This window comes from Lissotriton helveticus, chromosome 1_1 (assembly GCF_964261635.1).
Source record: "Lissotriton helveticus chromosome 1_1, aLisHel1.1, whole genome shotgun sequence".
NCBI lineage: Eukaryota > Metazoa > Chordata > Amphibia > Caudata > Salamandridae > Lissotriton > Lissotriton helveticus.
The window spans coordinates 1,808,593,886-1,808,617,625 of record NC_136057.1 but is presented as its reverse complement, the minus strand read 5'-3'; the positions used below and the strand labels follow the sequence as shown (position 1 = coordinate 1,808,617,625).

The 23,740-nt window shown below is 43.1% G+C and overlaps 1 protein-coding gene across 2 annotated transcripts in view; it reads right to left on the bottom strand.

The window, feature by feature from the left end:
- The window catches only part of LOC144753101 (cytochrome P450 2D6-like), an 840,402-nt gene that overhangs the window by 719,743 nt on the left and 96,919 nt on the right, over positions 1-23,740 (bottom strand). For both annotated transcript variants that reach the window (XM_078640894.1, XM_078640901.1), the window contains exon 2: positions 10,946-11,117. In XM_078640894.1, coding sequence (XP_078497020.1) covers positions 10,946-11,117 — 172 coding nt within the window. The remainder of the gene's footprint in view (positions 1-10,945; positions 11,118-23,740) is intronic.

Here is a 23,740-nt window from a genome sequence, read left to right as displayed (position 1 = left end):
AAAGAGTCAGGAGAGGTGCAGAAAAAAGCAAGAGAAGTGTAGAAAGAGGTGAGGTAGAGAAAGAGGCAAGGGAGGTGTAGAAACAGCCAATAAGGGCAAATAAAGAGGCAAGAGAGGGGAAGAAAGCAGCAACAGAGATGTAGAAGGAGGCAAGAGTACTGCAGAAAGAGTCAATAGAGTTGCAGAAACAGACGAGAGAGGTACAGAAAGAGGGAATAGGGATGGCGAAAGAGGCAAGAGAAATGCAGAAAGAAGGAAGAGGGTGCAGAAAGAGACAAGAGAGCTGCAGAAATAAACATGAGAAGTACAGAAAAAGGCAAAGAAGTGCAGAAAGAAGCAACATAGCTAAAGAAAGAGGCAAGAGGGGTACATAAAGAGGTAAGATAAGTGCTGAAAGAAGCAACAAAGGTGCAGAAAGAGGCAAGAGAAGTGCAGAAAGAAGGAATTGAAATGCGGAAAGAGGCAATAGACGTTCAGTAAGAAACAACAGAAATGTAAAAAGAGATAAGGGAAGTGCAGAAAGATGCAGCAAAGGTGCAAAAATCGGCAACAGAAGTACAGAAAGAGGCAAGAGAGGTACAAATAGAGACAAGAGAGGTGCACAAAGAGACAAAGGAGTTGCATACATAGGGAAGAAAGGAGCAGAAAGAGGCAGGCATCAGGGGTACAGAAAGAAGCAAGAGAGGAACAGAAAGAAGCAAGAGAAGTGCAGAAAGAAGACACAGAGGTGCAGAAAAAGGCACGAAAAGTACAGAAAGAGGCATGTGAGTTGCAGAAAAAGGCAAGAGAGGTGCAGAAAGAGGGAAGAGCGGTATAGAAAAAGGTAATAGGAGTGCAGAAAGAAGCAAGAGAGGTACAGAAAGAAGCAAGAGAGGTACAGAAAGAAGCAAGAGAAGTGCAGAAAGAAGCACCAGGGGTGCATAAGGAGTCAAGAGGGGGTGTAGAAAGAGGCAAATATATGCAGAAACAGACAGGAGAAGTGCAAAAAGAGGCAAGAGAAGTGCTGAAAGAAGCAGGAGATGTGCATGAAGAAGCAAGAGAGGTGGGGTAACAAGGGGCAAAAGAAGTACAGAAAGAGGGAATATGGGTGCAGGAAGAGGCAAGAGGGGTAGAGAAAGAAGCAACAGAGGTGCAGAAGGAAGCTACAGAAGTTATTAAAGGGACAAGAGAGTTGCAGTAAGAAACAAGAGAGGTGCAGAAAACAAGAGAAGTTCAGAAGTACAAACGTGAGGTGCTGAAAGAGCCAAGAGATTTGCAGAAAGAGACAAGAGAGGTGCAGAAACAGGGAAGATGGATGCAGAAAGAGGCAAGAGGGGTAGAGAAAGAAGCAACAGAGGTGCAGAAAGGAGCAACAGAAGTGATAAAAGAGACAGGAGAGTTGCAGAAAGATACAGGAGAGGTGCAGAAAAAAAGAGAAGTTCAAAAAGACAAATGTGAGGTGCAGAAAGAGGCAAGAAAGTTACAGAAAGAGACAAGAGAGGTACAGAAAGAGGGAAGAGGTGTGCAGAAAGAGGCAAGAGGTGTGCAGCAAGAGGCAAGAGGTGTGCAGAAAGAAGCAAGAGGGATTGCAGAAAGATGCAAGAGCAGTGCAGAAAGAAGCAAGAGAGGCGCAGAAAAAAGCAGGGGCAGTGCAGAAAGAAGTAAGCGAGGTACAGGAAAAGGCTAGAGAGGTATTGAAAAAGGGAACATGTGTGCAGAAAGAGGTAAGAGAAGTGCATAAAGATGCAACAGAGATACAGAAAGAGGCAAGAGAAGTGCAAACAGAACAGAAATGCAGAAAGAGGCAAGAGAAGTGGAGAAAGAAGCAACAGAGGTGCCAAAAAGGCAACAGAAGTACAGAAAGAGAGGCAAGAGTGGTACACAATTAGGCAAGAGAGGTACACAAAGAGACAAGAGAGGTGCACAAAAAGACAAGAGAGGTGCAGAAAGAGTATACACGACTGCAGGAAGAGGCTACAGGGGCATAGAAAGAAGCAAGAGAGGGGTGCAGAAAGAAGCAAGAGAAGTGCAGAAAGAAGCAGGAGAGGTGCAGAGAGAAGCAAGAGGGTTGAAAAAATTGGAGCAGAAATAAGAAACATAAATGTAGAAAGAGGCAAAAGAATGGCAAAAAGAAGAAACTGAGGTACAGAATTAGTCAGGAGAACTGCAGAAAGAGGCAAGAAAATTGCAGAAACAGACAAAAGAGGTACCGAAAGATAGAACAGGAGTGCATTCAGAGGCAAAAGAGGTGCAGAAGGAGGGAAGAGGGGTGCAGAAAGAGAAAGGAGGGGTGCAGAAAAAAGCAAGAGAAGTGCAGAAAAAACCAACAGAGGTGCAGAAAGAAGCAAGAGCTGCAGAAAGAGACAAGAGAGGTGCAAAAATAGGGAGGAAAGGAGCAGAAGGAAGCAGGCATCAGGGGTACAGAAAGAAGCAAGAGAGGTACAGAAAGAAGCAGGAGAAGTGCAAAAAGAAGAAACAGGGGTGCAGAAAGAGGCACGAGAAGTGCAGAAAGAGGCATGTGAGGTGCAGAAAAAGGCAAGAGAGGTGCAGAAAGAGGGAAGAGGGGTACAGAAAAAGGTAATAGGAGCGCAGAAAGAAGCAACAGAGATACAGAAAGAAGCAACAAAAGTACAGAAAGAGGCAAGAGAAGTGCAGAAAGAAGGAATTGAAATGCAGAAAGAGGCAATAGACGTACGCGAGGTACAGAAACAGGCTAGAGAGGTATTGAAGAAGGGAACATGTGTGCAGAAAGAGGCAAGAGAAGTACAGAAAGAAGCAACAGAAATGCAGAAAGAGGCAAGAGAAGTGGAGAAAGAGGTAACAGAAGTGCCAAAAAGGCAACAGAAAGAGAGGCAAGAGTGGTACACAAATAGGCAAGAGAGGTACACAAAGAGACGAGAGAGGTGCAGAAAGAGGCAAGAGAGGTGCAGAAAAAAGGCAGAAGAGGTGCAGAAAGAGACAAGACAGTTGCACAAACAGGGAAGAAAGGAGCAGAAAGAGGTAGGCATCAGGGGTACAGAAAGAAGCAAGAGAGGTACAGAAAGAAGCAAGAGAAGTGCAGCAAGAAGAAACAGAGGTTCAGAAAGAGGCACGAGAAGTGCAGAAAGAGGCATTTGAGGTGCAGTATAAGGCAAGAGAGGTGCAGAAAGGAGCAAGAGAGGTACAGAAAGAAGCAAGAGAGGTACAGAAAGCAGCAGGAGAAGTGCAGAAAGAAGCAACAGGGGTGCAGAAGGAGTCAAGAGGGCGTGTAGAAAGAGGCAAATATATGCAGAAACAGGCAGGAGAAGTGCAAAAAGAGGCAAGAGAAGTGCTGAAAGAAGCAGGAGATGAGCATAAAGAAGCAAGAGAGGTCCAGAAACTGGCACAAGAGGTACAGAACAGAGGTGCAACAAGAGGCAAAAGAAGTACAGAAAGAGGGAATATGGGTGCAGGAAGAGGCAAGAGGGGTAGAGAAAGAAGCAACAGGGGTGCAGAAAGAAGCAGCAGAAATGATAAAAGGGACAAGAGAGTTGTAGAAAGAAACAAGAGAGGTACAGAAAACAAGAAGTTCAAAAAGACAAAAGTGAGGTGCAGAAAGAGGCAAGAGAGGTGCAGAAAGAGACAAGAGAGGTGCAGAACTAGGGAAGAGGGGTGCAGAAAGAGGCAAGAGGTGTGCAGAAAGAGGCAAGAGGTGAGCAAAAAGAAGCATGAGGGATTACAGAAAGATGCAAGAGCAGTGCAGAAAGAAGCAAGAGAGGCGCAGAAAAAAACAGGGGAATTGCAGAAAGAAGCAAGAGACGTGCAGAAAGATGTAAGCGAGGTTCAGAAACAGGCTAGAGAGGTATTGAAGAAGGGAACAGGTGTGCAGAAAGAGGCAAGAGAAGTGCAGAAAGATGGAACAGAAACAGATAAAAAGGCAAGAGAAGTACAAAAAGAAGCAACAGAAATGCAGAAAGAGGCAAGAGAAGTGGAGAAAGAAGCAACAGAGGTGCCAAATAGGCAACAGAAGTGCAGAAAGAGAGGCAAGAATGGTGCACGAATAGGCAAGAGAGGTACCCAAAGAGACAAGAGAGGTGCACAAAAAGACAAGAGAGGTGCAGAAAGAGTGTACATGACTGCAGAAAGAGGCTACAGGGGTATAGAAAGAAGCAAGAGAGGTGCAGAAAGAAGCAAGAGAAGTACAGAAAGAAGCAAGAGAGGTACACAGGACAGGTCAGGAGTGCATGCAGAGGCAAGAGAGTTGCGAAAAGATGGAGGAGGGGTGCAGAAAGAGACAGGTAGGGTGCAGAAAGAAGTAAGAGAAGTGCAGAAAAAACAACAGAGTTGCAGAAAGAAGCAAGAGCTGCAGAAAGAGACAGGAGAGGTGCAGAAAGAGTCAAGAGAGGTGCACAAAAAAGGCAAGAGAGGTGCACAAAGAGACAAGAGAGTTGCACAAATAGGGAAGAAAGGAGCAGAAAGAGGCAGGCATCAGGGGTGCAGACAGAAACAAGAGAGGTACAGAAAGAAGCAGAGAAGTGCAGAAAGAAGAAACAGAGGTGCAGAAAGAGGCACGAGAAGTGCAGAAAGAGGCATGCAGGGTGCAGAAAAAGGCAAGAGAGGTGCAGAAAGAGGGAAGAGGGGTACAGAAAAAGGTCATAGGAGTGCAGAAAGGAGCAAGAGAGGTACAGAAGAAGCAAGAGAGGTACAGAAAGCAGCAGGAGAAGTGTAGAAAGAAGCAACAGGGGTGCAGAAGGAGTCAAGAGAAGTACAGAAATGAGGAATTGAAATGCAGAAAGAGGTAATAGACGTTCAGTAAGAAACAACAGAAATGTAAAAAGCGCAAGAGAAGTGCAGAAAGAAGCAGCAAAGGCAAGAGTGGTACAAATAGAGACAAGAGAGGCGCACAAAGAGACAGGAGAGTTGCACAAATAGGGAAGAAAGGAGCAGAAAGAGGCAGGCATCAGGGGTACAGAAAGAAGCAAGAGAGCTACAGAAAGAAGCGAGAGGAGTGCAGAAAGAAGAAACAGAGGTGCAGAAAGAGGCACGAGAAGTGCAGAAAGAGGCATGCAAGGTGGAGAAAAAGGCAAGAGAGAGTTGCAGAAAGAGGGAAGAGGGGTACAGAAAAAGGTAATAGGAGTGCAGAAAGAAGCAACAGAGGTACAGAAAGAAAGAAGTAGGAGAGGTACAGAAAGAAGCAAGAGAAGTGCAAAAAGAAGCAACAGGGGTGCAGAAGGAGTCAAGAGGGGGTGTAGAAAGAGGCAAATATATGCGGAAACAGGCAGGAGAACTGCAAAAAGAGGCAAGAGAAGTGCTGAAAAAAGCAAGAGATGTGCATAAAGAAGCAAGAGAGGTGCAGAAACAGAAATAAGAGGTGCAGAACAGAGGTGCAACAAGAGGCAAAAGAAGTACAGAAAGAGGGAATATGGGTGCAGGAAGAGGCAAGGGGGTAGAGATAGAAGCAACAGAGGTGCAGAAAGAAGCAACAGAAGTGATGAAAGAGACAAAAGAGTTGCCGAAAGAAACAAGAGAGGTGCAGAAAACAAGAGAAGTTCAGAAATACAAATGTGAGGCACTGAAAGAGACAAGAGAGTTGCAGAAAGAGACAAGAGAGATGCAGAAACAGGGAAGAGGGATGCAGAAAGAGGCAAGAGGTGTGCAGAAAGAGGCAAGAGGTGTGCAGAAAGAGGAAAGAGGGGTTGCAATAAGAGGCAAGAGGGTGCAGAAAGAGGGAAGAGAGATGCAGAAAGAAGCAGGGAAGTGCAGAAAGAAGCAAGAGAAGTGCAGAAAGATCCAAGAGAGGTGCAGAAACAGACATGAGAGGTGCAGAGCAGGGGTACAGAAAGAGGCAAAAGAAGTACAGAAAGAGGGAAGAGGGATGCAGAAATAGGCAAAAGGGGTGCAGGAAGAGGCAAGAGGGGGAGAGAAAGAAGCAACAGAGGTACAGCAAAAAGCAACAGATATGATGAAAGAGACAACACAGTTGCAGACAGAAGCAAGAGAGGTGTAGAAAGAGACATGAGAGGTACAGAAAGGGGTAAGGGAGGCAAGAGTAGTGCAGAAGGTTATAAGAGAGGTACTGAAATACTCAAGAGAAGTGCAGAAAGAAGCAACCGAGGTGCAAAAAGAAGCAAGAAGGGTGCAGAAAGAGGTAAGAGATGTGCTGAAAGAAGCAACAGAGATACAGAAAGAGGCAAGAGAAGTGCAGAAAGAAGGGACAGAAATGCAAAAAGAGGCAAGAGCAGTGCAGAAAGAAGTAACAGAAATTCAACATTTTGATTGCTTCACAGACTCTAAGATGTGTTGTTACATCTTAGTGTTTCCTGAAAAGATAATGTTTATATTTCCATAAGTTCAGAGCACACTTGCTAGGACAGAGTCTGACAATTAGCCAAAGTAGAACAGTGTACACATGAGGTAGGCAAAATATGATAGGAAAAGGGTAGTTATACAGGACCATGGGGACAGGAGTCTATTTAATACTTTAGGTAGGTTGTGTAGCGTAGACTGAAGGGTCTAGGCAGCACCAGGCACATGCGAAGAGGAGGTAATGCTAAGGTTTGCTAAGCAGGGGTCAGTGGAATCTCCGCCATGGATTGGAATCTCAGCCTGCTTTTCATGATGTTGATAACAATGTTCACGGGACACTCCAACAGCTTCCATAGGCACCGTATCCAGGGCATGAAGGAGTGTTTCTGGTGATACAGATGTAATGTAATGTAATGTAAGGGACATTTCCACCGCGCAACTTCCACTCCAAGGAGTATCTTGGCGCTCACACAACTCAGATGGAGGAGTTGGAAGGGAAAAAGAGGTGTCCTGATTTCTGAACACACATTACACTAAGGTCCTGCAAATGGCATCAGGCAATGAGAAAATCCAAGTTTTCAGTGCCTTCCTAAAGGGGGCTTCTTGAGAGAAAGAACGCAAAAAAAAAGGAAGTTTGTTCCAGGCTCTAGTTCCAAGTACAAAAAGGGATTTGCCACCCTTTGTGGCTAGCTTGAAATGAGGTGGAGTAAGTAAATTCTGACTTGCAGATCTCAGACAACGCGCTGGATAATATCTTTTAAACCCATTATGTAAATAAGTTGGGCCTCGTTGGTGGAATGCCCTGAAGGTGATAGAAGAAGTTTAAACAAGATTCTTTTACCTATTGGCAGCCAATGGAGGGTGTTTAGGGCTGCTGAGGCTGACGATTTACGGGGCAGACGCAGTACAAGGCGGGCTGCCGCGTTTTGGACCATCTGTAATTTGTGGAGAACAGTTTTATTAGCTCCAACGTATAGTCCATTACAATAGTCCAGCCTAGAACTTATTTAGGCCACTGCGACTGTTTTCCTCGCCGATAGTGGAAGAAGATCAAAAAACTTCCTAAGTGCCTTTATGATTTGAAAGCACATGCCTGCTACTGCTACAGCCTGGGGTTTAAAGGATAAATGGTTGTCAAATTTCATGCCCAAATTGCGAGCAGATGCAATTGTATTGGGGGGCACTTCAGCATCCGTTGGCCAGCATGCTGTTGGGGAGAAAAGATTGTAATTCCCTATAGGTAGGATCTCGGTTTTTCCGGCGTTGCACTTTAAATGGTTGTTGGTCATCCATTTAAAAATTGCTGCAAGGCAGTCCTTGAGGTCTTCCTCGGCACCTGGTCGCTCCTTATCCAACACCAATATCAATTGGGTATCGTCAGCATATGAAATAGAACTGATCTTGAATGACGCGATCAGTTTCATCAGTGGTACCATATATAGGTTGAAGAGAACAGGGCTCAAACTAGAGCCCTGCGGTACCCCTGAGCTGACGTTTTTAGCCTCAGATTGATATGGTCCTAATACTGTTATTTGGCGTCTGTTGGTAAGGAAATTCCTACACCAGGCCAACACCTGTCCTCCTACCCCTGCGGCAGCCAACCGGTCCACTAAGATGTTATGAGAGACCGTATCGAAGGCTGCCGACAGGTCAAGTAGGATAAGGACGGCCTTCTTTCCTTGGTCCATTGCTGCCCTTAATGTTTCTGTAGTGTATAGTAGGGCTGATTCGGTAGAGTGGTCTGATCGAAATCCTGACTGATTGGGATGGAGAACGTTATTCTTCTCCAAAAAGTTAGTCAGTTGACTATTGACAAACTTTTCAGTCAGCTTAAAAAGAATGGGTAACAAGGAAATCGGGCATAGGTTGGAAAGGGTAGTAGGATCGGCAAGGGCCTTTTTTTGGAGCGGCTTAACAGCTGCCAGGTTCCAATCATTAGGGATACTTGCCGTGGCTAGAGAGGAATTGATGATCTTGTTAATAATTGGATTAACCATCTCTATTAGGAGATGCAACACCGGAGGGGGACAGGGGTCAAAAGGGGAACCCGATTTGCTGGCTAAAATCGCTTTGGCAGTTTCCTCCAAGGATACTGGGGCGAAGTCATCAAAGCAGGGGGAAGATATCGTCTTCACTATCTCTTCAACATCCATCGTTGCGGTGGCTCCCGATGGAAAAGTTTTTGTGATGGCCAGGATTTTATTGTCAAAATAATCAGATATCGCATTACAGAGGTCTTGCGATGGAGGAATCGCTTGCGATAGAGCTGAAGGATTCATAAAATCCTTAACAATCTTAAAGATTGCTTTTTGTTCCTGGCCTGCCATAGATATGGCCTGCAGATAGTGTGTTTTTTTTGCTGATTTTATTCCTGCATGGTACTTCCGTCTCGCTGCTATATAGATGTTATGTGCGGCGGTGTCGTAATTTCGACGCCACCTCCGTTCCAATGTTTTCACTTCGCCTAATTCAAGCTTAAGGGTAGTTGAGAACCAGGGGGCATTCTTTTTTGCCTTCCTGGGTTTGAGATTCTCAATGCCCTGCCATTGGGCTCCGGGTGGGCTGTGGCAAAGCACGCTGCTGTTCAAGAAGTGATGACTGTGTCCTGGCAGAGGAGTAGAGTACTGCTTGCCAGGGAACTCTCCAGTGTGTTAGAGTATTGTGCTGGCAATTGGACAGTGGGTGCTGCCTGAGGAGGAGGCACAGAGCACCCAACCAACAGGAATTCAGTCTCCAAGTAGCACGAATTGGGCTGGAAGGGAGAGAAGATGTGAACCAGTACATAAGGTCTTTGTTGGTTCAACAGCTTTGCTTCAGACTGAGGGGCAACCCTGTCAGAGACAGATCCAGGGGCATTTACCACATATGAAGACCCTGTCTTGATGCCCGCAGACTTGTGCTCTACTCTGGCTCTGCCTATGGTGCATGCGTGCTCCCTCATGGAGCTCTGTAGTTCCAGGCCCCTATTGGTCCCAGTTCAGGCTGCAACCTCTTGGGCTCACAACCACCTATTCTCCTTGGCCTTGTGATGATGATGGAAGTCTTTCTACCACAAATGCTGGATGCGGAGTGGCTTGAGTGTCTCCAGTGCTGACTCAAGGTTGAGATTCTGCTTCCAGAGATAGCTTAAGAGAATTTAAACTGGATTGTCTGCCAGAGGCTACAAGTGAGCCATAAAAAAGGTGAAGCCCACTGTGGGTCATATAAGTCATCTTGGAAAGGGGGCTCCCATTTCTTAAACCAATACAATCCTCATAAAAAAAACAAATGACTACTTAAAGTATGACCTAAATAAGTCAGCAAATGAGTGTTATACTTGTCAGGATTTATTTTTTCATAAAAATTAACTTGTATTAACAAATAATAAAGTAAAGTTTCATTATAGTAGATCACATTCAAGTAAGCACATGTTTATCCTACGAACTGTAGAGCTTTTAGGTAGGAAAATCTTTTCAAGGTAATTAATGCACTGAAGCTCTACAATTTATCTTGCTTCTCAAAACAATGCACATAATTCATTGTAAGGGAAGCGTTCTCTAGTGGTAGAGTAATACACTTAAAAACATGAAATACATTTGCTGGCTCATCCAAAATGTGAATAACATGCTTATTAAGTAATCGCTGAAAAGAACTGAGCAAAAGCAATCAATTCCAAAAGAGAACTAAAGTTATCCTAAGCCAAACTGATAAAGGGATGTGTGTAAGAGTCTTGTAATCATAAGATGTTGGTAATGATCACTCTCCAGTTAATATACAGTATGTCTATTTGGTGATTCCAAAAGGACAAAATATGGATTTTGCCAAAGGGTGACTGAGGTAGAAAGAATTTAGTGTTAGAAATTCAATCCATTCAAATGTCTTGAGATTGAATTGGGTTTTAATTCTGCCAATAGACAGGGACTTCAATCAGACATGTTATAACAGTGTTTGGTATATAACATTGACACCAACAGCTTTTTGGTGATTTTGCTGAAGGGACATACATTTTAGATTAATTGTGGGGAAGGTCACACAGCAGGAGGAACACTAGCAATGAATAGTGTTAAGCCATGCTCCCACTTAGGACTTCAATCTAATTTCACGAAGAAGTTGAGCAAAATATGCATTACTTTCAATGACAATCATATGAGGTCTAGTCTTCATATTTTGACTTGGCTTTGTGGCAAGTTAGTACTTTTTTATTATTAAAGGTAAAATATTTCTTGGGTTTTTTCCCACTTCCCGCCCTTGATGTGTGTAAATGACTCACCTTTTCCAGGTTGTAAATGGGTAGGAGAGAAGCTTGTGAATGTCTACAAATATGTAAGTTTATAGAATTGCACAAATTCCCAGTTCATTTGAGCTCTTGAGCACCTAATCCAAACCAATGGTAGATTTTCTTACATGAAAATGTTTGAATGAGTATTTCCTTAAACCAACTTTTTGAAATTCTGAATGTGATTTTGCACTGGTAAAACTGGCTATTTTTGGAGTCATTCCTTAGATCAACTTCTTTCAATTCCAAAAAGTGATTTTACTATGGCAATACAGGGTATGAGCTACAGAGAACAAACATAAAAATAAATGTAAATAGTTTTTTGGGAACCCGATCCAGAGAGTTTAGCTACATTACCAATTATGGTAGTTGTGTTCATTGCAAAATTATTGCAAAAGACTTTAGTCAATTTCAAAATGTTCTACAGCGATAACCTGAAACACAAACCTGAATTGCTCTCCTTAAAGCCATACTTCTTAGTGAGTAATTCAGTCGGGCGGTCAGAAGTGTCGTCGGATTTGGTAATGAGCCCCTCCTTTACTGACTTCAACCCGTTGATGATCACCACATTTTCCCAGCAGGTTTGCAAGCTGAAGACATCACCATACGTTTTCCTCAGCTGCAGCAAAGAAAGTAAGCAAATAAAGGGAAAAGCATTTAGGTCAGTTAACAAAAAATTTGAATGGTGCCATTGGATGTTCTTAATGTTAAGTGAGACAGTGGGTGGTCCTTTGTGTTTTGTTATTGTTTTGTGTTCTGTTGTGCTATGCAATTACTTTTTTTTTTAAAAATACTGCAAGCCAAAAGCATCAGATTCCTTTAAAGTTCCAGTGACAACAAACATTTACCACTGTCTACACTCTAAGGTGGTAAAATACCACTATTTCAGCTCTTCACCTATTTAAGACACTATTGTGCTCAATACTATAGCATAGACAGGTCTCAAATAAGCACTTTCAGTGATCACTTGTCATCAATGGATCGAACACAGAAAGAGAGAGACAGACATTATGGCATGTGGAGAGATGGGATATAGAAAATGAATGAGATCCTGAAACGAGAACAGAAAAGAGAGAAAGGCATACTCACCTTTAGATACAAGCACAGATGTTACATAGGCTTTAGTAACAGTAAGTTGTTAACTCAAACTGATGTTTTTAAGCTCGGGCAAATGCAGTGGAGTACAAAGTGAGCACCTTTACCAGAGACTAAATCAAAATTACAAAATGTCCATGCTCAGTGTGACAGGAAAAATTAATCATAAGGGGCCTTTCATTTCCACTAAAAATCAATGTTTCGTATAATCACTGATATTGATGACAATTTCTCTTTGTTGACCCTTAAAAGCTTTGCAAGGCATGGGCAACACCCCAAGGGTGCAAATGAATCCTGCAAAGTGAATAAAGACGCACCCTGAGAATTTTAAGATACCATACTGAGAAAAAAATATATAACCTCTACTCTTTAGAAGATTGCTGAAGAGAAGTGGGAATGCACAGGGTGGACTCGTTGGCCAGAGACCTGTGAGTGCTGGACTTCTGAAGTGGACTACATTCAGTTAAGTAGGGTGAAATGATCATGCTGGGACTGCCTTTCTATGTTAACACACCCTAAATGATGCTGTAAGTAGACATGGTCACCAGAGACCTGGCTCAGAAATCCTGAAATAAAACAATTTGAATGCTTGTGATATTGCTGCAGAGAATCGGTGTTTTTCAAGGTAATCAACTTCAGCCATTACCTTTTTCATCTTCTGTGAAGCCTCGGGTTGAGGGTATCTAGTACAAATTATCTGGAAATTCCTGGTCCTTGGTAGGATTTCTTTTTACTTACAATTGTTTATAACTGTAGTTATATATTTTCTTCCCCTTTTAAGTAAATTAGTTCTTATAACCTTCTAGTCTCTTCTAAAGGTTTCTGCTTTGCTTTCAACTCAATTGTATGCAAATGGATCAAGAGGTAACTATCGTTCTAAGAAACGATGTGCCTGTCGATTGAAACACTTTTAAATTCACAAACCCTGAAATTTAGAGAATCAAACAGTTTTCGACCACAGCATGGCATTTGAGTATGTAATAAACCCCTTTTGTGAGTCAGAAAAGCCTTTCCAACTCACAAAGAGGGTTGTAAATCATGCTCATTTGCAAATAGGTGGTGTGAAAGAGATATTTCCTCCTAATCGCAAATAGCAATGACATCTATCATTGGTTTGAGACTGAAAATATGGTTCCCAACCTCTGAAAAGTTATGGACATCTCAAAGGGTGCGTAACTGACCCACAAAGTGGAAGCTGTCCTCATGCCTTTGGATGTTTTTGGTAGTGGTGTTATAATTGAAGAAAAACGGCATGATGGACTATTCTCCTTTTACTGAGATAAAACCCTCTGCTATGAATATGGCATCAAAAGTATAGACTATATCATGTGTTACCCTAATGGCAAGTTGGGCACTTTAAGGTGATTGAGAATCTTGACAGTCAATTGCAATTCAGATCTGGTAAACCAGGAATTGAGGTCTTCTATGTTGCATAAATTAGAGGAGTCAATTATGATATCTAATAGAGAGTTCTGGAGGGTGTTAGTGAATGTTGTGTTATGTAGAGGTGGTAAGTAAATTAAAACTAATGAGGTGGTAAGGTTTGGGAGTGCTGATCAGCAAGTGAGTAAGGATTCACACTCTGATGTTAGGTTATTGGTATATGAATGTCCCCTGCATGGTGTGCAGCCTTCTTAACCAACCTGAGTGTCCAACTGGGGGTATCTGTTATCTTGTTCATTTGAGTTTCACCCCAGCTTCATGCTAATCTTGTTTTGCATGACGGCCTGTGTCTTCATGTGTTTCTGGGCCACAAACCAATCAAGTGAAAAGAGCGGGACGGAAGTACAATCGACTATAAGGCATGTTTTCTCCTGAGATTAGATTATTATTTTGACTACTTGAGGCTAAAATATTTCTCATGACAATACTTGGTTGTGATGCTGTGGCCTGGGCCGATGTTTCTCCCATTTATAATAGGAACTTTGGAAGAGAATATAGGTATCGTACATACTCTCACTCATTATCACTTCACTGCATGTCTTTACCTACAAATATAGGGTGGGCATCACAATTCATATATATTTAGGCACTCATAGAGGTAACTCACAGAGAGATTCTTGAATTAGAATTTCATCACCTTCTTCTAATTTATCACTAAAAAAGAGACACAATTGTCATGTGTTGTAACCATGTGTTAAGTTAGATGCTGTTACAAATTTACGAATAAGTCTCCACGTATGATCACGAGAATTTAGCTATATTTGTACTAGCACCTTGAACTGGTATATGCTTTATATTTTGTGCATTGGTTTCCATCATCTGAACGCCACTAAGATTGCCTAAATCTGAATGATAATTAAAGTCACAATGCTGTGATGAATAATGATACACAAATACAATATACTGTATTACTGTGGATTTTATTTCTGTAGTTCTTTTAGCCTCGAGGAAGTCGCGGAACATTTTCATTTTGAGCGACGAAAAACATGTTGACTCTTTTAAGGCTAAAGATTTTCTCAACTGAACAAAAGATCAAAAAGGAATAAAAAGAAAAAGACAACTGCTAACTTTTGATTGTTGTTAATGACATCATATATTAGCGTGTGCTGGAGGTCTGCTTGTATATTGTTATGTTGTCTTAGACCACATATTGGGGAGTAGGGTGGTTCTCTACCTCATTAGCACCGCATTTTCTTATAGCAATACAAATTATTTCTTGTGAATTGTATTTCAGCACCACTTTCCTACAACCTACCTCCTATTTTAAGACAATAACATCCAGTTTCTTATCTGGAATCATGTATGTCCACTTGATAAATGGTAATGTGTTTCTAGTTTTACTCTTTCTATGAAGTTGAGTTCAACCACACAAAATTATAAACTAATTGTCACAAGATACATAAGTGCCTATTTCCCAATAAAACCTTTCAGCATCTAACACCGCCACTCCGCAAGCTATAACCCAATCCAATTATGAAGCCAATTTTCAATTGCAGAAAATGTCAGTCTCACATCATAGTTTTTATTCCTGTGAATAGCATTGAAAAACTACCTGTCAGCCGATATCTACTGGTGCCTTCATGTGCCACAGGCATGAATGCCCTGTAACTTACTGGTAATCTTCATTACTCCTGTTGTCTTCATTACAATCAATACCTGTGGTGGAGTGAGAACGCGGACCAGCAGCAGCTAACCTGGAGCTCCTCACCCCCTCCGAAGCGATACCAGAGATACCGAATTGAGACAGAATGATCAAGCGGTGCTTGAACAACCTTTAAACTACAGCCACAAGCAACTTACAAATTGAGTTTGTCACGACGTTTACCGATGTTCTGGCTGCTGAATTTTTCTTGGACAGTCAGGCATTCGATCAGGGACACGATCCGTAGCCTGCTCCTTAGCTCTGAGGTCGGCTGGACAGGCCTTGCACCGGCAGTTCGTGCTTGGCGGCTAATCGGGATGTCTCCGAAAAATCCGTCTCGCACTACTAGAAACACCAAGACTACTGCTGTCGCTGCTACCGCCCCTCCTCTCCTTTCAACGGGTACGGCAGCGGCGTTAACGGCAGTTACTTTAGCAACCGGGGCGGTCACGGCACCTCCTCTTCCCTTGCCCGAGACAGGAGCTACAGCATTGGAGGCTTTGCCGGAGTCTGTGGCTTCCGCAGCTTCTGCGGCTTCTGCTTTGGGGAATGAGATAGCGCTGGGCGGCACGAAAGAAAACCCAATCGGCACAGCGCCAGCTGCCAGGGCGCAGGCTGACAAGGACAAGGACACGGATAAAGACACAGAAGCAACGATTACCGGTAAGACGATAATTCGCCCCCCCAGTGTTGACCGCCGCTAATCCTTCACTAAAAAAATCAACCAAACTCACTGTTAAGCAGAAAATCAGGATGGGGGTTCCAGCGGGCTGCCAGAAGGGTGGTGAGGGTGGTGAGGGTGTTGAAACAAACGAGACTGGTTCTGCATCTATCCCGGCTAGCTCAATCGCCGTAGTTAGCACAGCTGAAGGTACAAACGACAAGGGGCATACAAATGACTATTCAACAGTCAATGACTCTGAGTCGATAAGAAAAAAGAAACTTTTAAACGAGGAAAATGTAACAGCAAACAACACGGTCTGTATTGAGAGTAGGATGCCCGACTCTGTACAACTATTATCAACCATCTGCGACCCAGGATCTGCTATCGTTGTCCCCAATGTAGCAAACACAGCCACTAATAGCACAAATGAAGAGATCACCAATACTCTAGGGGCGGCGGATGAGGGCACTGGAGATCAGGGGTCTCATGACGAGTACGAAATGGAAACAGAAGAAGAAGAGATCGTTGACTCATCTGAAATTACCACGAAATCTCTGGTAACTAGAAGACGGAACTTCAAAACTAAAACAAAGGCTAAAAAAGGGGGGAAAGCCAACACTGCCATAAACCGCCAGATTACTAACAACATATTGACTAATAAGAAAATTTTCATCGACAAAAGTCCTTTAAGAAAATGGATAGAAGCGAAAGGGCTGGTAAAGAATATGACACTGAGGCTATCGGGGACAAGCCCTATGGATCCTGACCCCGCCCTGAGTCTTCCAGTTTGTCTTACTTCCCCAGAGAACAATGCTGTTCAAGAACCACCTAAGGCATTAACAAATGTAATACCTGAACAAGATAAGACGCCCACATACCTGCCACAACTTAACGCAGCAATTACAGCATCTAGCTGCTCACCTATAATTGCTGAGTCAATCCTGATAGTTATAGATGGAGAAAGGGGAGATATCACTGACCATGCGTCTATCAATAACAGTGCTACAATGACATCTACAGTTTCAACCCCAGTCCTCTCGGTGACCAATAACAATAACTCACCTCAAGATTTTGAAGAGGAAGACAAACAAGAACCTAACCCCTCTCAATTGGACATTATACTCCAAATCTTAACTAACCAACGCACAGAAGCACAAGAACATTATTTGCAATTGCGTGAGGACAATAACAAACTCCAGACCACCTTATCAGAACTGACCTCCAACTTCAGCGAGGTTTCACGAGACATTGAAGAACTGCAGCACCGAGTTGCCGGTGCAGAAGAAACAGCGTCATTGACACATGCTACAGTAAATATACATGATACTCAGATAATGACGCTTCAACTAAAAGTCGAGGATTTGGAAAACCGGCAGAGAAGATCAAACTTGAGACTATTTGGGGTGCCGGAAGGGTCGGAAGGATCAGATCCGAGGGCATTCCTTGTTGGTCTACTACAAAGAGCCTTCCCGGATCTAGCAGATTGGGACTGGGATTCACAAATCCAACGGGCACACCGTTTACCCTTAATACAAAAAAACAAGGAGAGTAAATTCCCACGTCCATTTCTTATTTTTTTTGGCAACTTTTTACTGAGACAGGCCGTATGGCAGAAAGCACGGCCCAACACACCGATAATAATAGGGAATCTATCACTGTTTGTACGGTCTGATCTCAGTAAAGCCACTATGGACAGACGGTGGGAACTACGCAAGCTAATAGATCCAGTTAAATCTGTGGGGGGGCAAGCTTTTCTTCAAGAGCCAGCATGCTTAAAAATCATTAAAGATGGGCACACTCACTTTTTCAACAACCCCAAAGAAGCCGAACAATATCTTTTAGGATTTAGTAAAAGCTAGTCCGTAGACACTCAGATAACTAGTTAGGGAAAATTAAAACTACTTGACTATGCTGATACAATAGTTAAGGTTATGGAAACTAAGTCTCAAGAGATTTAGAATTTATCGGAGGGGGTGGTGGTGGGGCTCTCCAGGTAGTCTGATGCAGAAGCTGCCTGTTCAACGGCAGCAGAAACTGAAGGGTAGTCCCTTCCCGTTGTGGGTAGGTGACAGGGGGGTGGAGGGAGGGAGCCTTTGGCTCTCTGCAGGGGGGGGTTGGAGGGATGAAAAAATTGAAAAAGCTGTTGGCAACCTGAGGGGAAGACATATTACAAAAGACAAAAATATAAGTAATCTTTCATTTTTTTGTGCAATTCAGGAACAAAAAAGAACAACCACTTGTTTTTTTTTATTATATTGGCTGTTTCGTTTTTAAATGCATAAAATAAAGTGCCTTGCTTGGAACGTTGCGGGGCTAAACAGTAAAAATAAACAACGTCTGGTCACAGAAGAGCTGAGATTATATAACCCCCACCTTATGCTGCTTTCTGAAACGCATATTGCCGGCAAGGATAGAAAATTACTCTGTCAATTAGGCTATGATATTGTTAGCTGTTCTACTTTTGGGGCTTCAATTATAGGGGTAGCAATCCTTAAAGATAAACGATTTAAAGTAGAAAGCTTGCAAACCAGTCATGATAAAGATGGCAGATGGCCTATAGCTCAATTAAGCATTGAAAATCACAATTATGTTGTATGTGTGGTGTATGGTTCAAATCTGGATGAACCCAAGGTTTTTGACGATTTGAACATAAAACTTTTAGATTGGGATGGCGAGCTTATTATAATGGGGGACTTCAACTGCATTATGGATTATCAATTAGATACCACTAGACCTGGGAGCTTATCAACGGATGCGGAAAACCAGAGCCTCAATTTTAGATCTTAGCCGCACTCATAATATCAAAGATGCGTGGAGATATATATACTCAAACTCTTCCGGCAACACATTTTACTCGGCACCCCATAAACTATGCTCTCGGTTAGACATGGCTTTTGCCAGCCCCAATCTTCTTAATAATAGCACAATGGAGGTATGTCCCCGAATAACATCTGACCATAACACTATCATGCTAACATTTAATACACCACACACGCACATTCGCCCTCGACCATTCTCTTTTCCCAGACATTTAACATCAGATCCAGTCTTTATTTCACAGTTAAAAATTCATCTTACTGACTTTATACAAATCAATCAGAAATCTGCTACATGTAACATGGTCTGGGACGCTTGCAAGGCAAGTATTCGGGGCTTTCGCAAGAATACGTGTTCAGACAAAATTCTGAGGAACGCAAACTCAATAATTCTCTGATCTCTAATATCGTTGCTCAGGAAGTACAGCTGTCCACAGCACTACGGTTAAACTTGCCAACGGTAACAGAAATAGGTCTTAAGTTTAGTCAATTAAAATCGGAAACTAAAGCAAAGTTTATTAAAAAAAAATAGTACTAATTTACAAAAATATAAGGTCGAACAATACGAGGGCGGAGATAAAATAGGAAAAATCCTGGCGTATAAATTGGCTGAGGATAGAGCTTGTACTCTGATTACTAACATTCGGGGCTCCGACAATAAACTATACGATCAGCCTCATGATATTTTGGAACAATTTGCGGACTTTTATAGGACTCTATATACCCCAGAATCTTTCCCGAATGAAACTACAATACAGAAATATCTAGATGATCTTCCTTTGATTACACTTGATACCTTAGAAACAGATAAATTGTCCGAAAAAATTACAGAGCAAGAATTACGTCAAGCCATTGCTGCTTTACCAGCCGGAAAAGCCGCAGGGGAAGACACTATTCCCCTGGAGATTTATAAGGTCTGTTTGGAGGAACTAATGCCCATACTATTACAGGTTATACAATCTATTGGGGCGATGGGAAAGGGTCCCAAATCATGGAATAAAGCCAAAATTATATTTTTTCTTAAAAAGGGTAAACCAAAAGAAGAGAGGGGGTCATATAGACCTATATCTTTGATTAACACAGATGCAAAAATATTTGCTAAAATCCTAGCCTCTAAGCTGGCTCCTCTCATGCCCAAAATAGTCAATCCTCAGCAACATGGGTTTGTAGCCGGTAAGGACACTACCACTCACGTGAATACGGCTATAACCGCGTTTGACGTGGCTGAGATAGAGACCACCCCACTCGGCATGATACTGTTGGATGCTGAGAAGGCTTTCGACCGAGTGGGGTGGGACTATCTTTGGCGCGTCATGACTAAAATGGGGTTTAATGGCTATTTCCTGAATGGGATACAGGCACTATATGACAACCCTTTAGCCTGTACTAGTTGTGGGGGACAGACCTCTAAGGACTTTGCGATATCTAGGGGTACTCGCCAAGGCTGCCCCCTATCACCCTTACTATTTGCCCATTCACTCGAACCATCCCTACATTCTCTCGAGACACAATCCGAAATTATTCCCTTCAAAACTAATGAACAGCTACTGAAAATTACGGCATACGCCGACGACATTGCCATCTACACATCTGACATAATTAAAGCATTACATGGTATTAACTTAGAGGCTCAAAAATTTGGTAAAGTTTCAGGCTATAGACTCAACATAAACAAAACACAAATTATAGCTAATTATACACCAGTGGTCAATGTTCCTGAGATATGCAAGACCACTACATACTTAGGCGTCAAAATCACATGCAAAATACGACAAATAAATAATCTTAATTACAATGAATTAACCAAATCTACTATCTGCCTGTTAAAAAAATGGCATAGACTACCTCTGAACTTAATTAGTAGAATTAATCTTATCAAAATGAAGATATTACCCAAATTCCTTTATCTCTTCCGTTCCATTCCATTAGTACTAAATAATTCTTTTTTTAAACGGCTAGACGGAATATTCAGCAGCTTTATATGGGGGTATAAAAAATCCAGAAGATCACTGAAGCTCCTCAAAAACAGTACAGACAAGGGCGGTTTAAATTTTCCCGATTTTAAGTTATATTTTTGGTCTTCATTCATTAGGCGCCTTCGATCTTTGTTACATAATGAGGATACCTTTTTCTTTCACTCCCTCATGTTAAAATCTGAATCAAGTTTGTTTGTATTGCGAGCCAATGACCCTAATTACTTCAAGAGGGTGAAATTTAAGACCGCCAAAGATATTGTTAGGATTTGGGCTAACATTATGGCTCATTGCAAAACTTCTTTTTACCATCCGAAATTGCAGCTATGGGGCAACCCAGGTCTTCCGGGTATTTTCAACGACGGAATGGCTCTTAGATGGTCCGCCTATGGTATCAACACTCTGGGAGACCTATACGGCGCAGAAGGGTTTTTAGATTTTCACATCCTTCAAACTCTCTATAACATAACGGAAACTATGAGATTTAAATATGTACAAATACATGATTTCTTAATAAGAAAGAAACAACTACATAATATCTCAGACTGTGACATTTGGAATTGTCTATATTCTACTAAAAATAAATCAGTGATAAGTGAAGCTTACAAATGCTTCTGCGCCGTTAAAATTGATGATTGCACAAAATTATTTGAAAAATGGAGTAATAAGACCGGCTTAAATATAACCTCTAAGCAAATTACACGCTCTTTTTCTAATATTAACAATGCTGTACGGTCATCTAGCCTAAGATTACAACAGTTTCGCACAACTTGTATGTTGTACTACACACCGGAAAAGATATCCAAGTGGTCCCGCAATAACATCCAAGGGGATCGTACCAAATGCCCCAAATGCTCTGTCAACGCAGCAGATTTAGGACATATGTTGTTTTCTTGCCCAATCCTAAAAGATTTCTGGGGAGACTTACTTAAAATTTTGGAAATCAAAAAAATTGTTTTACCCATTCTTACTGTATCATCTGTACTACTCGACATACACCCTGCTTTTCATCCCCAATCAGCTTTGATAACGATTCTTATATCCTGTGCTAAACTCGTGTTGGCTAGAGCCTGGATATGTCCTAAACTTCCCAATATTTGGGAATGGTGGTCATTAATCAATGAAATTCATTCTATGGAGCAAGGATTAGCCAAACTTAGAGGTGCTCGCTCACTACAAAAATTTGAGAACATTTGGGGAAACTTTATTGATGGTAATGCGCCCAATCATGAATAGAAAGTTATTTTGTTGAACTAAAAAACTATTATTTTCTTTTTTTCTTATGTATGTATGAAATGAATTACTTCTTATTGCGCTCCAAGTGGAAAATGGAACTAGCTCCTGTCAGGGAGCGGGCTACATACATTTTGTAAATAATGATTTCTTACTATATGTACAAAGATTTGTCTTCTCCATCAGTTTGTTAATAAAAAAAATTCTTAAAAAAAAAACAATCAATACCTGTGGAGATAACCATCTCCCAGACAGAAAAAAAGAACAGTGTAATGCTGCAATCCTAACCCCACCCACTCCCACTGATAGTACTTAACCAGTACTCACCCAGCCCTCTTCCTGAACTACCAAGCCATCAACAGGAAGGCTGGCTGCACGGGAGGAAGGGAGGGGCATAATAAATGGGACAAGGACAGCGTAACCAGGAGTATTGAAGGTTACCGAAAAGTAATAGGGCCCTGCCCCCAGGTCTTTCCAGTCCTCATCCCATGTATTACTTGTGGAACATACCAAAGCCAGAAACTTTGCTCCCAAACCCCCAAGCACACCCAGCATACCACACAGAAAGCAGCATCCCAAGTGAAGCAAATGGAGACCCGCAAAAACAACCAGCAGGACCATACAGCCCACAAAAGCACCCCATCAAGCTGCAGGGTTGCACCCCCTAGAACAAGCAGGAAACTACCAAGGTGATCAAACAATAATAAGAACCCCTTGATGTTGCCATCCTGAGGGCTGCCAAACCCACACCGGGAACCCCCGAACCAACAAAGGAGGAAAACCTGCCAAGATAGCACCAGAACCACCCAGGAAAAGGTCAACAGTGACACAATCAAGGACTGGAAACTAGGATTCCAGAAGTGGAAGGTGCCAGCTGCACCAAGGGACAGCCAACCAGAGAAAAAAGGACAAGCAGGGCACCCAGGCCCCGCCGACACCAACCCCCAAAAACGCCAAGCAGAAGGGAGCCTGGAACAAAGGAGACCAGAAAAAGACACCAAGGCTGGAAAGGAGGCACACACTACAGAGACTCTAAAGGCAAAGCCCCAGAAGGGAAACAGGCTGAAGCAACCATAACACCAAAACAACTGGCACACATGGCACAAAAGGCAACCCACAGTTCCAAAAGACCAATAAGCCCAGAACCACTGAGCAGTCACACAGACTTGGCAGCAGAAACCACAGAGAGCATGCCCAAGCAAGAACTGAAAGAACGTCCCCTGAAGCCAAGAAGACAACCAATCCTAAATTAAGCCAAGGGGAAGCAAGGGAAGAACCCACAGCCCCCAACCCAGCCAGGAATTAAGGGCAAAAGGGCCAACCACGGGACAAACCCTAACACCATCATTGACCCACCGGAGACCAAGCCAAAAAAAGAGGACAGGGCCTGACAACAAGACAAAGGCAGAAACCCAAAGGACCAACCAAGGGCAGGGCCACACAGACGAACCCAGGAAGAGAGGAAGCACCGACCAAGAGCCAGCTCCCACCAACCAGACTCATCTGGCCACCAGAGAGCCCGTAGGACACAGCCACCGAAACTCTCAGAGGAGGACCAGGCCCCAAGCAGGAATGTCCAGCACCAACCACCAGCACAAACACAGGAAGACCGCCCAGCACCCACACCAGGAGAAGGAGCAGGAGCCAAGGGACCGGCCAAAAGGCAAAAGCTAAGGAACCCACAAGAACACAGGGGACACCAGGACACAGCCCGCAGAACACAGTTGAACAACGGCCCTGCTACGGCTAGAAGAATACAGGCCGGAGTACCCAAAAAGAAAAACAGCTGCCAAAAGACCACCCAGGAGGACCAGGCAGCCAGAAACACCCCTTCAACCAGACAGGAAAGGCAGAGGAAGAGCCAGAGGCCGGAACCCATTGCAGCCCAACACCCTCTCAGGAACGAGGCCCACAACAGGGCTCAACCCAAGGAAAGCCAAGGGGCAGACACCACCCGACCCAGAACAAATCAGGGCCTGGACAAAAAATCTAGAGAACCAAGAGGGGGTGTGGCAAACCCCCAAGGCCAACGAGACCAGAGCAACAATCCCAAAGACCAAACAGGTACAATTGGGAAGAGCCCACCCCAAACAACACCCACCAAGTAGGACACCCCAACCATAAACCCGAGGGTCAACTGAAGGAGAAAAATATAACAGCACTGTCGAAGACGAAAACAATGGCCACTGGTGAAGAGACATACACAGGACAACACAAAGAGCGAATTGCCACCAGACATCTCAGATCCAACAGACTGGACAAGTTCCAGGGAACACACTGTCATCCAGGATCTGGGAGGGAGGAAACCCTCCAACGAACAACTAGCTGACCAACTGGCCCAGAGACCAAAGGACCACACCAAGGGACCACCCAAAG